Source organism: Notamacropus eugenii, chromosome 1, assembly GCF_028372415.1.
Source record: "Notamacropus eugenii isolate mMacEug1 chromosome 1, mMacEug1.pri_v2, whole genome shotgun sequence".
NCBI lineage: Eukaryota > Metazoa > Chordata > Mammalia > Diprotodontia > Macropodidae > Notamacropus > Notamacropus eugenii.
Genome location: NC_092872.1, coordinates 534,012,008 through 534,026,861, shown reverse-complemented (window position 1 = coordinate 534,026,861; position 14,854 = coordinate 534,012,008). Strand labels below are relative to the sequence as shown.

General features: G+C 38.6%; 1 protein-coding gene across 1 annotated transcript in view; it reads left to right on the top strand.

Moving 5' to 3' along the window:
- Nucleotides 1–11,656, top strand: part of LOC140520264 (xanthine dehydrogenase/oxidase-like) — a 65,565-nt gene extending 53,909 nt beyond the window's left edge. The window contains exons 31-36 of the mRNA XM_072634114.1: nucleotides 1,745–1,797; nucleotides 3,910–4,024; nucleotides 5,715–5,780; nucleotides 8,128–8,316; nucleotides 9,775–9,951; nucleotides 11,297–11,656. Coding sequence (XP_072490215.1) covers nucleotides 1,745–1,797; nucleotides 3,910–4,024; nucleotides 5,715–5,780; nucleotides 8,128–8,316; nucleotides 9,775–9,951; nucleotides 11,297–11,347 — 651 coding nt within the window. The 3' untranslated portion in view covers nucleotides 11,348–11,656. The remainder of the gene's footprint in view (nucleotides 1–1,744; nucleotides 1,798–3,909; nucleotides 4,025–5,714; nucleotides 5,781–8,127; nucleotides 8,317–9,774; nucleotides 9,952–11,296) is intronic.
- The last annotated feature ends 3,198 nt before the right edge of the window (nucleotides 11,657–14,854 follow it).

The window sequence follows — 14,854 nt, the reverse complement described above, 5'->3', positions numbered from 1 at the left end:
GTTTCCTCATCCATAAAATGAGCTGAAGAAGGAAATGGCAAACCCCTTTAGTATCTTTGCCAAGAAAACCCCAACTGGGATTATGAAGAGTTATGACTGAAACTACTGAATAACAACAGAGGAACTTGTATGACCTGCATGACCTTGGGCAAGTCATTTAATCCCTGGGCTTCATTTTCCTAATTTGTCAAATGAAGGGTTTGGACTAGATAGTCTCTAAGGTCTCTTTCAGCTGTGGAGCTTTGATATAATGATAAATATGTTATTGGAATTAAACTGAATTTTGTCTATGAATGGAAAACTGATATAGAGATGAAAAAATAGAGAACAGAGAGATTTCTTTCTCTTGTTCTTGATATCTTTTCCAAGGAAGAGTGGCCCTAAGACAACATCTACCAAATCACACACAGGGAATGTATTTTAGGTTTTGTTCTCATTGTCATTTTTTCTTATGACTTGTAACAGTATTGTCATTGCCTTTAAGACTTTTGGGCTTCATGCCTAGGAAATTAATGAAACAAACCATGCTTTTTTTTGCCTCCATATTTCATTCCTTAAATCCTCTTCCCCCCCTTCCAGTAACCTCTTCCCCTCAGGGCCCTATCTTGGTCTCTGATGACTGGAACTAATCCTTATGAGGTATTAGCTTATTAGCTAATTATTTAAGTGTCTCTCTTAGGAGTAACCGAATTTTAAGAGAAAAATGTCAATAAAGTGATTTGCAAATGCAGAAAGGTATTAATATCAGCTACTGCAATTGTGATTGTTGGCTGATATTTTCATTTCTGACTGGGATCAGGGACATTTTGAAGTGGAGCGAATAGGTGAAACACTATGGCATGTAGGATAGAAAACTGTTGGTCCTCAGAATTTGGAAGACCTGGGTTCAAATCCCATCTCTGACCCACACTGGCTATGTGATCCTGGGCAGTGGTCCGGGGCATCTTCCTAAGACCAAACATAGCAGTGCAGTTTCTGATCTGCACTGGTAGAGTTTCCTCACTAGGAGTTCCCTACCTCAGTGGGTTTTACCCCAACCCCACCCCCAGCAAGAATGATAATAACAAAAACTGGTGACCAGAATTGTGTGAGGGGTTTGAGCTTTGTGCCACATTGAAGGAACTGGGGGTTTTAGTTTGGAAAAGAAAAGTCTTGGAGATAGGATTAGGGGAGGAGGAGACATGACGAATTTTTTCAACAGTTTAATTCCAATAACATATTCATCATTATATCAAAGCTCCACAGCTGAAAGAGACCTTAGAGACTATCTAGTCCAAACCCTTCATTTGACAAATTAGGAAAATGAAGCCCAAGGATTAAATGACTTGCCTAAGGTCATGCAGGTCATACAAGTTCCTCTGTTGTTATTCAGTAGTTTCAGTCATAAAAAAAGACTCACATGGAGGAAAAATTTTCTTGTTCTGCTTGGGCTTAGAGGACAGAATTGGGAGCAATGGATGGCATTTATAAGGAGGCAGATTTACGTTTCAGGTGATGATATCCTGAAATAAAGCAGAGGCAATGCTGGAAAAAATAATTGTAGAAACATCATAAAGGAATTCTCAGCAGGACTCAGTGATAGGGAGAGAGAAGAGGCGGTGATGGATGGTTGAGGTTTGAAGCTTGGGTGGCCACATTCCAGTCTAGAACAGCAGGTCTAGCTATGTCTTCCTGATTCCCTCCAAGCCTGGAGGTTGGATAGGTAACCTGGCCATAGCTCTCATGATCATTTTCTCTCCCTCAGGTCAATGCTGCCTACCTGGAACGAGTGAGTTTGTCTGCCACAGGATTTTATAGGTAACTGTTCATTCTTTTCTAATTCACCATATTTGGTTACTGAGGAACTGTTGGAAAAACTTCACCATTATGAATTCTGATTACGTGGCCAGGCACAGAGAGTGCTAACCTTTCACTCCATATGAGTTTTCCATTAACACCATAGACAAAACTGTTGTACAATGGTGGAAGTAGAGTATTCCCGGGATTTTCCATTTGGGGCACTCCTTTTGATAGAACCAACATATTTCTCATGAAACTTTGGGCCTTGTTACAAAATGATAAATTCAGTGGAGAGGTTGCATTGATTCCTTTTCAGCTTTGATGGTGATAATAACGGACATTTTTTAGACCAGACCTATTATTCCTCTGGTACAGAGAATGCCTTGTGGGGAATTTCCTTCCAATTTTGATAACAATAATTATGATCACAATGATGATAATAGCAATTAACATTTATGTAGTGCCTACTGTGTGCCAGCCACTATGCTAAGTGCTTTACCAATATTACTTCACTTGATTGTCACAGCAGCCCAGCTGGTAGGACATTATTATCCTCTTCTCACAACTGAGGAAACTGAGACAGACAGGAATGAAGTGCACTTTGCAATTTATAGCCTTACAGAGTTACCTGGGGCCATTTAAAGGTGACGCCATTTTCTCAGTCTTCTACTCTGGCATTTTTATGGGCTTTAAACTTTGCAAAGTATTTTATAATACCGTATCTTACTTGTGCCTTCCAACCACTCTGTGAAGTAAGTAACATAAGCCTTTTTATTCCCATAATAAGGATTCCCATAATAAGTGAGGGTCAGAGCTATGTCCACATAGCTAGAAGTGTCAGAAGCTGTATTTGAACCCAGACTTTCTTGACCCTTGTGTCCAGAAACTATTTACTGCACCACATTGCCTCTTTGAAATATGTTATCAACCAAAGACATCAATGGACTGAAGGCCTGCCCATTAGGTTTAGAAGCTCAGAAATGGGTGAAGGCACAATTAACATTGGTTTCATTTTGATAACACCTCTCCCTATGAAGTTTTAATTGGCAAACCTTTAGTTTCTTATTTAAACTCAAGTAATAGAGTTTTATTTGCTTTTAATGATCTTTTTAGGGTATGAAGCCTGTGGGTGTATATGTATAGACTTCTTAAAAAATATTTTTTTCTGAGACCAAAAGAATGTCAGCAGAAGAGATAGAAAAACAAAGCAATTTAAACAATAAATTGAGGCTCTCTAGACCAGGGTAGGGAACTTGTGGCCCTCTTGGTCCTCAAGTGCGGCCCTTTGACTGCATCTAAACTTCACAGAACAAATCCCCACAGTAAAAGAATTTGCTCTCAAAAAGTTTACATTCTACTGCTGTTTTAATAGTAAGGTAGACTCGGCAGCAACACGGCCCAAAAACTCCTTACAGGTAGACCTCTCTACCTGAGAAGACTCTGGATTTAAATGTAACCACATCTGTGACCCTTCTGAGGCTCTCATTGTCTATCTCAAAAATTGGGATGGAACTCTGATTTACAAAAGGACTTGATTCATTAATTTCCATTGATTGATAATAGTATACTCATAAAAATACATGATTACAATGGCAAGGATAGATCATATATTAGGAAAATACCTAGATTTCCTTGCCAGGTTAAAATGTTCTGTCTTGACTTTGTTGTTGAATAGTTGGAAAATGAAAATGAAAACTTCTGTGAGCTCAAGGAGAAAGTTGAGGTTTCTTTGAAAGGCAGTGTGGTGCAACTGGGAGGTCATTGAATTTGACATCTGAGGACTTAGGTTTCCATATCACTTTTACTAATTACTACTTGAGAGACTTTGGGAAAGACTTTTCACTCCCTGGGGTTAAGTATCAGCTCTGTAACTTCTGTAAGTTTCCTTCCCTGTAAAATGAGATTGGCTTGAATGGCTGATTATGGATTTCTTCTATCTGTCCATGGTCCTATGATGTCTCCTAAACTCAGTTTCCTCACCTGTAAAATGGGAAGAAGAACAATAATACTTGTACTATCTCATGAGGTTTTTGAGAACCTTAATGTGCCATAGACATTGATTCCTGTTATAGGGAAGGTCTGCTTTTTCCTACTGTTCATCTTGAAATGTATGATATCTTTTCTTCCCAGAACACCAAACCTGGGCTACAGCTTTGAAACCAATTCTGGAAATCCCTTCCACTACTTCTCCTATGGTGTAGCTTGCTCTGAGGTTGAGATAGACTGTTTAACAGGTGATCATAAGGTAAGAAGCTTGGAACCCTCTTATTCAAGTCAAGCTAACCAGTAAGTTACTGGTTAGTAACACTGTGAGCTATTAGCAGGAAAATCCTTTGTTTAAGAACATTATAGGTTCCTAGGATTGAAAACTTTAAAGACCGATAGACCTGATAAATCAGAGAATCATGTACCTAGAAGTAGAAGGGAACTTAGAATCTAATTCAATCATTCCCACCTTCTCTCCTATTTTATAGATGAATAAACTGAGACCTAGAGAGGATGAATTATTTTCCTTAGGTCACAGAGGAGTAACAAATTCAAATCCAGATCTTTTGACTCAAAATCTGATAGTTTTACATAATCTCAGCACACTCAAGAAGTGCTGAGCTGTACCATCAGACCCTAGGAAGTGAATGTGATTGGCAAACCTTAGGTACATAGGATAATGGAAATAAGGCTTGATCTGGAGTCAGGATATCTGGGTTTGAAAGTGGGCTCTGCTGCTTCCTACCTATTGACCTTGAAAAAATTACTTCTATGGGTTTCATCTTTGTCATTTGTAAAATGAAGAAATTAGTTTTAAGTTCATTTAGTTTTTAGTTAATCTTTAAGATTCCTTTAGGGTGATCTCAAAACATGCAGCTTGATAACCATGGATGTACTATATTTTTCTGAATACTAAGTTTTCTCTCTTCTAAAAACTTCGTCCTTGCTTGATATCTGCAGGGCACAAATTATCAATTAATTAATTAATTAATTCAACGGTTATTGAACATGTACTTTAAGCCAGCTTTGTGTCACGTAAGTTATTTGTAATACAATCGTAGGGTAGATAGAAGGGTAGATTTGGAACAACAACCCCTCAGTAAATTTTTCTCCCTGTTAAATGAGATTGACCTGGATGGTTGATTCTGAGAGTCCAATCTGGGTTCAAATCCTGACTCTGAGTAGTCATGTGACAATTCAAGGAGGTAGATCAGATTAGGCTGCTGTGACTCTGACTTTTCAGTCACACTTTTCTTGCTCCTCTATTCATGTGCTTTTCAGTGAACCTGTGCATTTGTCTACATATTGTGACTGAAGGTTTAAACAATTCAGGAAATCCACTGGGGCTTGTTGGGTTCAACCACTGAATGCAAACATTGGTAGGAAAATTATGGTGGTTTCTGAAGTCTCATCTCATAGATCTGAATGGTGCTGCCACATACATTATTTGCATATAAATCTGGTAATTATCATGTTCAGAGGACAGAAAATGACTTCTTTGATATGTTTTTTCTAGTCAGCTGCCTTGGTTCCCTGTCAATTTACTCTGGTGGTATCATTCTTTAAGATCATATATATTTATTTTTGGAAAACTGTTTTTGACTGCTTCAATAGTTTCATTGAGAAAATGATGTGGGTGGGCTACTGATACTGTGGATTGTAAATACAGCTAAACTTTCTGAAGAGGATGGTATGGGTCAGGCAGTCAACTCTGATTCCTATGATCTAGTTGATGCTTGCAGCAGTAAGACTTGAGCGAGGACAGAATAATTTAGAAATCAATGAGCCTTGTGGATCAAGTGGGTCTGGGACACCATGTGTACAATAATGGAAGAGTGGCAAGGTGGTGTTCACTAAGGTACTTCCAGAACCTAACCTAGCCAAGATCTTGACTGGTTTTTTTGTATTTATCTGTCTTCACACTACTCCAACTTTTCTTTCCATTGTAGAACATCCGCACAGACATTGTCATGGATGTTGGAACCAGCCTGAATCCAGCTATAGATATTGGACAGGTAAGGATCTTATGGAAAACTAGGATTGAAATAGATTTAGGTACTGGTTTCTCCATTTTGATTTTCTGGTTCAGTTGCCATAGCAATTGAATAGTTACTTTTAGAACCCCCCCAACTAGAAAAGTAGTTGATGGATGGATTCTGAGTCTAGAATGACAGCGATCTTTTTTACAATATGGCCAATCCATGGGATTTATTTTGTTTACTATGCATATTCATTATGAAGGTTTTACTCTCTTTTTTCTTTGGAGAGGTGGGAGGGAAAGAAAAAACATTTATTCAATTGGAAAAATTAAATTAAATTAAAAAACCCCTACTTACTAAGAATATTCACCCATAGTATGGTTTGAAGCATTGCATAGTGGTTTTAGGTCAATATGGTCCCTGCTGAGTGGACATTTTAAATTTAAGACAAATGACACTAATAAGAGCTTTCTTTAAAAGGTAGCACAAACAACCAAATAAATTCAGGACAGTAAAAGTGTTAGATGAGAAAAAGCATGACCTAATGAATAGAGAGCTGGCCTCAGAGTCAGGAAGACAGGTTTAAATCCTGCCTCTGGCATATATTGGCTGTGTGAGTATGGACAAGCTACTTAAAGTGCTCCAGACAATTCTTCAGGACTAATTTGGAGAAGAATTGTTGATCTGCATTGATAGAGGGAGTTTTCTCTCAAGAAGTTTCCTACATCAATGGAGTCACAGGTCTGGACCACTATCCTTCCCCCTGCCACCAGTAAAACGTATTGTATACATCCAGACATATTGAGAGCAAAGCCTTTGTGGAGTAGACAGTGTAGACAGTGGGGAGAAGTCTGCAGATATATTCCCAGAGAGAGTAGGAAGTTAGAAATTATCATGGTTTCCTTTCTCCTTCAATAAAATCTTATGGCAGAGATTAGAGTTGAAAGCTTGGAAGTTGCACCAGAGATCATTGGGAGGGCTAGAGGGTAGAGGATGGGAGGGGATTGTGGAAGGGAAAGTTTCCAGAGTAATGACCAAACTTAAGCGATGCCTATTCAGAATTAAAGGAATAAACAAATGATGTGCCCAATACACAGAAGATACAAACCTGAGGTTTAGGGAATGATGAAAGAAGTGACCGGATAGAAATATTGAGCAGGTAAGTCTCGAAGTTAAATCATATTTCTAGGTACAGGAGCAACTGATAACAACACACAGAAATCCAACATTCTAATAAGCAGATCATTTCTCCTTAAGATGTGGATTTAGTGAATCCATAGAGACTCTGTGTATTAACTGGACACTAGTGCTAAAGGGGCCTTGGAAGACTCCTCGTTAGTTCTCTGTCTGGGATGTCACAGATGAGAACAGAAATTGTGCATATGGAAGAGAACTTGCTTTTTTCCTGTGTGGCATCATTGACAACTGCAAGCTGAGAGACCTGTTTCTCTCTCTTACTTCTCCACTTCCTCAGAAATGAAAGGGAGGTCCCTTTTCTTCTTCCTATCAAGGTTTTTTGCAAAGACAAACATATATACAACATTGTATAGTTAAGTGGTATGAAACTAAAATAGAAACACAGTCCACTGAACCATACAAAACCATACAAAAGGATTTCTGCAGCCCATATATGTGTTTTAAAAACCACATATTAACATTATCTATATCTGTTTGTATTTTTGCTTATTTTGTTAAATATTTCCCAATTATATTTTAATCTGGTTGTGCAGCAATCAGTAGCTTTTGGGCCCATACACCCTGGTGTAGCTGATAGACAACTGACATCAGAGGCAGCAAGGCCTAGGTTCAAGTCCTACCTCTGATTAGGAGAGCTCAGCCACTGGCTGCATAAACCCTGGAGAAATCATTTGAACTCTGAGTTCCACAAGTGAATCTGTAAGACTAAAAGATGGACAGAGAGGTTTCAGATCTATAGTGGTAGAGAATTTTCTCATGGGGCATTTTCTATAATAACTGAAAGCAAAAGTCTAATTCCCAGAAAAAGTGTTGATCAATGTATGAAACTCCTCCCCTATCAAAGCTTTTATGAGTATCACATGACCATAACAAGTTGGGATTTTGTATGCCCCTTCTCTGGATCAAACTCTTGGTGGAAGTGCCAACTAGTAGTCACCGTAAGGACTAGATGTGGAAGGTCAATGAGGAGTAATGGGATGACATAGATCTGCCATTGTTTAATTAGGCTCTGAATACTTTCATATGCTAGAGAAATAATGCAATGATCTTCTCATCCCTTCATTCTTCTATTAGGCTATTTCTCAGGTCTCATTAGATTTGGGTTCTCCACGGGAAGAGTTCCTTTGAGAAAAGTCCAGTACTTGGTGTTGAGAGCTAGGGTAATGAGTGAATCTTTGTCTTGCAGGTAGAAGGGGCATTTGTCCAAGGCCTTGGCCTCTTTACTCTGGAGGAGCTGCATTACTCTCCTGAAGGGAGCCTACATACTCGGGGACCCAGCACCTACAAGATTCCTGCTTTTGGCAACATTCCTATTGAGTTTAGAGTATCTCTTCTCCGGGACTGTCCTAATAAAAAAGCCATCTATGCCTCTAAGGTATCACTATAGGATGTGCATATTTGGGCTTAATAAATGTCTCTTTTAGAGTCAGTGTAAAAGGCAGTGGTCTTTTCAGCTGTCTATTGCCTAGGTCTAAAATTGTCCTGTTCTCTTGGAAACAAATGGTGCTGGGTGCTAGCCCTGCCCAAAGATTCAAATTGAGTTTGAGTTTGAAGGGATATCTTGATGGAATATGAACCTGCATCATCTAGAATCAGTTTAGGAAAATTTCCAGATTAGTCTAGTTAAGTTGGTGTGGCTCCACAAGTGTCAAAGGTAGACTCAACTTTGCAGGGATTATCTTTGATCTTAGGCAAGCCTCAATCTACTCATTTGTTAAATGATGTGGCTAATAATCCATGACAACTCTCCTAGCCATGTTGTAAGGATTGGCTAAGATATGAGAGAAGAGCCAGCCTAGTGTAATGGATAGAGTGCTGGTCTTGGAGTCAGAAAAGTAACAGGTTCCAATACAGTCTCAAATGCCTGCCTTTACCATGGCCGAGTCCCTTGATCTCTTTGAACTTTGCTTTGCACATCTGTAAAATCTTTGAGAGAGAGAGAGAAAGAGAGAGAAGAAAAAAAGAAAGAAATCTGTAAAATTAATAGTACCTCTCTCACAGGATAGTTGTGAGGATGAAATGAAATAATGTATGTAAAGTGATACATAAGTAAAAGCTATTATTATTTTAAATAAATATCTTGTTATTATATAACCTCAATTTGTCCTATAAACTTCCTTCCCTTCCCCCTTAGAGAGCCATCTCACGACAAAGATTTTTTTTAAAAGAAAAATAGGAAGAAAAGAAATTCAGCAAAACCAATTAGCACATTGAAAAAAACATCTGACAACATATTTAATGTTTCACACTTGTGGACCACCAGTCCCCATGCTAAGAAATGGAGAAAATTGTCTTCTCATATCTTATCTTTGGGGTTAAGCTTTGTTCTTTGTAATTTTGCAAGAGTCATTTTCTATTGCCTTGTAGTTGTTGTTTTTTCTGTTTCTCTTGTAGTCATTGCATATATTGTTTTTGTGACTCTATCAGCTTCATTCTACATCAGTTCATATCTTTCTGTGCTTCACTCTTCTCATCATATCCATTGTTTCAACACAGAAATATTCCATTACCTTCTTGTACCACAGTTTGTTCAGCCATTCTCCAAACTGTATTATTCTTAATACAGTTTGTCATTCACCTAGGTCTCTCCACCTCCTTAATTTGCCTCCAAAGCCAAATAAACATTCTCCTTTGTTCTTTGTCCATTCTTCTTTTGATGGTCTGGTTATGAAATCCAAGTTCCAGGTCTGGCTCTCATTTTTCACTCACTGAGTAAGGTCCCCATTTGCAACTCATCCTGTATTCCTACATATTTATATGATCCAGGCTCCTATACAATAAAATGAGCGTGGGGCTCAGTTTGACTCCTTTCCCCTGCTTTCTATTTGCACAGGCTGTTGGAGAGCCCCCCCTCTTCCTGGCCTCCTCCATCTTCTTTGCCATCAAGGATGCTATCTCTGCAGCCCGTGCTCAGCATGCAGATTGTAAGATAAGGGAGCTTTTCCAGCTGGACAGCCCTGCCACTCCAGAGAAGATCCGCAATGCCTGTGTGGACAAGTTCACCACTTTGGTATGATTTCCATAGCCTCAATGATAATTCTTCTAGAATGGAAGGGGTTTGGAAAGAAATCTTGTCTGTGAATTATTATGAAAACCAATGTTGAGGAGCAAAGGAGAAGGCCTTATGGGCTTCCTTCTCTGTGGGACAATATAGATTCAGTGATGAAGCTACTATGGTGAAAAAGCCTCTGAAAGTGGAGCCTTTCAGAGGAGGAAGCACTCTCCCACAGGGTCTATTGGCACTCTCAGTTTCCTACCCTGAAGCAACATCCCACTACCCCACCGTTTTTATACCTCTCCTGGCTCAGACTTTCTGAAAGGGAAATAAAATGATGAGAAAACTCTCTGTTTTGTAGCAGGGACACAGGTCACATGGCCTCCTTGGAACTTAAAAAACAAAAAAAGTCCCCAGGCATGGATCCTATCTATGCTTTTCATAGATATGAATAAAGGAGGTATATAATAGATCCACAGAAAAGTCATGTCTTCAAAGTTAGTCACTGACATGTATAGAAGCCTTAATATGCTGTGGCTCTGTGAAGAGAGACAAATGATACAGAGAGTATTTTCTTTTTTTGGCATCCCTTTGGGAAATGTTGATTTGATTTTGTTTGTGTGCTGGTTCAGTTGAAAGACAGCCTGCAAAAACTGGTTGAAGAGGATTTTTTCCTCGGTCTCAACTTCAGAACTAGTGTCTTATCTCAGGGTTTGTCTTGAGCTGCATATACACAGCAGAGCACTCTGATGGCCATCGATAAAGCATAAGGACTTTTCATCAGTAATAAAAGTAATTAGAAAATGGGCTTATAACTTGATACTTTTATTTAATTATAAAACACAATCACTTTGTCTGCCTGCACAATAGTCCTTAAACATTACACATAAAAAAATAATAGGAGCATATTGACAAGTGCCAGAACCATTTCTATTTGTAATCCATCAAAAGATAAGGAAATGATGATAATGATGATGATGACAACAATAATCCCTCCACTGATAAAGATTGCATGATGTCCTTACTTTCTCTTATTATGTGACTTTCATCTGTGGCCTCCCATAAATTCTCTATAAAGGATCCATTTTCTTCTAGTTATTTTAATAATGTCCAGGGAGGCAGCCATACAACACAATGTATAGATTTTCCCGTCCAGATTCAAATGAATAGCTGGTGGTATTAGCCAGAAATTCTATGAAGGGCACTCTGTTCTAGAATCAATGAGCTATGACCTGTGTGAATGCTGTGTTCCAAAAGACAGGACTGAGGAGATGTGTTTAATTGTGGAGGGGATGAGGATAATTGGAAGGATGTACAACAGGGATCTTGCTAGTCAACAACTACTTTCTTTCCTCTGCAGTGTGTTACAGAAGTGCCAGCAAATTGCAAGCCATGGTCTATGAGAGTCTGAGAAGAAAGGTCACAGAACAAGTTCTTTGTTGAGCAGAAGGTTCCTCCAAGGGAACGGAAAACATCTATCATGAGGTCTAAGATTCTAAGTGCACAACATAAAAAGTGTCTGAGTCATCACATCTTCTCTTTGGATTACGGAAATCAAACATTTAAAAAAATTTTGATCTGCTAGATGATTTGCAACAGATGTGATGAGAAAATTCCGAATTTTAAGGTCTCAATAGTAGTAACTGAATAGTTACTTGATAGTAATTCATAGCTTCCTTTACAAAAAACAGAAAATAAACAAAAACCCACAACAAAAAAACAGCTTCAAATCTAGTGCTATTGCTTAGAATATCATCAACGCCAAAATCAGAATATCTCCAGACAGCCTCACAAGCTGGAGTCTGTCTCCTTGGGATTCTTCTAGACAAGACTTACAACCTCCAGAAGCTCAGACTAAAATTCTTTGGTATCCCTTTACCTTTCTTTAAGGGATTCTCATTACAATAGCAGAACTTGAAATGCTGAGTTGTCCCCTTTGTTTAAGGGTAATTAAGAAAAGATGTTTTAAATTCTTCAGGAGAGAAAAGATACTCCCAGTCTTCTGTTTGTTTACTGATAAAAAAAACAAACAAAAACTTGGATGTTGATTTCACTTCATTTTGAGTAGCTTACATGGAATAAGAAAGGAAGCATGGAATAGTTGATAAAGTTCTAGGCTTGGATATAGGAAAACAATTTTAAATCCTGCCTCTAACACTACTTGTGGACCCTTGACCTAGACCATTTAATGTTTGAGTACCTCAGGTAACTCCTTAGGCCTTGTTCACTAAGTTATACATGGGTTAGCAGAGAAAGCTCTGAAGCCTAACTGAGAAAATCACAGATGCTTTGCTTCAAGCAAAGACTAGATTCATATTATTCAACAAACCAACGAGCAAACGTTTATTGAGTCCTTATTAGCTGAAAAGCCAATTAAATACTAAGCTGAAGAGGCAATGGAGTAGGGGCCATACAGAGAGAGACTGTATGTTACCTGAGGAATAGCCTGGCTTTGTTCCAAGAGGTTCCTCCTAAGCCTGGCCAAAGAGTGATGCATTTCTCAGCCACAGCACCTCCCAAAGACCTGCCGCTAAGCTGTAGAGGGTATGTGACCTGTGTTTGTGGAGTAACTAACTACATAGATCTTTTAATATCCTCAAAGTAATCTTAGTATCAGTGATGATACTGACTAACAATTAATTTTCAATTTGACCCCTTTCCAAACAGTAAGTGCTTAGTGGATTTGGAAGGCTCTGGATTATGTTTATTAGCATTGAGAAAGTCATATATTAGGTATTGTGATGACTAAGAGCCAGAACTAATGTTTATAGCTCTCAGTTCAATGGTCCAGACTGAGGATGTAGGAAAGGCATCTTGCCCAACGTTTTCCCAGGAAGAGAGGACAAAGTCCTGCCCTGAATTTTGAATGTGGAAGTTCACTGCCTTGGTTTGCTTAGGCAGAAAGGGAGAAGGAAGTAGCAGGGTTCCTTGTGGAGGTGTGGTCAGTGACAATATTGATTAATTGGTCTTGAGATTCATAGTGGGAGTAAGCTTGTGGGTGTAAGCTTTGGCCTTTCCTTGTATAAATGATTTTAAAAATGTCATGTGCTATACAAATTGTAAGGTGTTATCATTGTTATGGAAATAGTTTTAGGCCACTTTTTCAAATGAATCCATATTAGGTCATCCCAGAATGACTTCAGGTAGAATGTAAGTTCCTTAGGAACAGGGACTGTCTCGTTTTTATTTTGCATCCCTAGCACTTAGCACACTGGCACATAGTATGCTTTTTAAATAAATGCTTGTTGATTCATGGGGAACCAGAAGAGACAAAAGAAAGCTGCAGAATCCCATAGTTGCAAGGAACATCAGAGACCATACAGTTGAACTTCTACTTGAATAGGAATACTCTCTCCAACGTTGCCAAGCAATCATCCAAGTGTTTCCACTCAAGTATCTTCAGTGAAGAGGAACCTCCCACCTCCCAGAGGAGCCTATCCCACTTTTGGACAGCAGTAATTGCAGAAAATTTCTCTTTACTTTAAGCTTAAGCCTGACCCTCTGAAACTTTCATTCACTGCTTCTAGCTCTACTGTGTGGGGATCAAGCAGAATGTATCTAGTGCCCTTCCATGCTACAGATTTTCCCAAAATGGAGAGGAAGCTGGTTCTTATCTTGGCTTTTGGACTAGCTACTTGCCTAACTTCAGGCAATCCATTTCATCACCTCTCTCTGGACCTGTTTTCTCATCTCTCAGGTGGTTAGATGATGAGCTCTAAAGTCCTTTTCTGGATATAAAAATTCTGTCATTCTATTAGCTTGAAATGTAACAATATCAAAAATTTGCTCCACTTGCAGAAATGGATTACTTATTATTGTGGGCTAATAGGGTGTGAAGACATCTCTCTGCTTCCTGCTTCCTAATATTCCCTGCATCCATGGGGCAGATAAAGAGAGCAAGAAAGGAGAACACATTCTCAACTCTGGTGGCTATGAAATAAAGAATGATGCCACTTTCTCTAGCTCTTAGTTTTGATAAAAGTTTTTCCCCTCTGACTAGCCAATCATTATTAAGCATGCTCACACACAGCCTGGTTGTAGGAAGAGAAGTTTCTGAGAGGCAGCTTGGTGGATTAGAATGTTAAATGTGAGAAATAAATGAAGCTGTCAGCTGTTCCAGAGGAGTGTCAAAAGGGTCAGACCTACCAATGGCACATGAGAAGTGCTAATAAATCATCATACTCACCCTTAATGATAATGAAGATGCTGATAGGGTTATAATCTGCTTTCTTTTCTGCAACATGGAAAAAAAATTATTAAGTGCTTACTGTTTGCACAGCACTAGTCTACAAATAGAAAAGTAACGTAGACCTTGGCTCTTAAAGAGCTCATGTTCTAATAGTGAAGACAATACATATAAAAGGTTTTAGCTGCAGTCACATGGAAAGGTCCCATTGTCCTGAAGGTGCAGCAGCAAAGCAGATGCTAATACATCCTCTTTAATATATTTTTTTAATGATAAAATTCCAGTGCTTCTTGTAAAATTTTCTTTTTAGGGTATTGCATAAATTCTGGTTAAGTACAGTGTGTTGAATGCTGCAGATCATCAAAACTTGTGTTCAAGTTTACCTGGAGATCCACAAGGAAAAGGTACAGGACAATATTCCTAGAAGATTATGTTAAAATTCTTAACCCCCAAACAAGCAATGGCTTACACTTCCCCATAATTTACGTTTTAGGATCATGACTGAACAGATCCTTCATTGTAAGGGTGATACCAAGACAAAAGAATATTTCTTTCCATTGCAGTTTAAAGGCATTTAAAAATCTAGGGAGTCTGCTTACCCCAGGGATGGGACAATGTGATCTTGCAATAGGAAATGAAGGGAACATGCCTTCAAAAAGGGCTTTTGTTTTGTTTTCTTTTGTTTGCTTAAATTAAATTTAATCATGTCTTTCATTATCATTTCAAATAGGC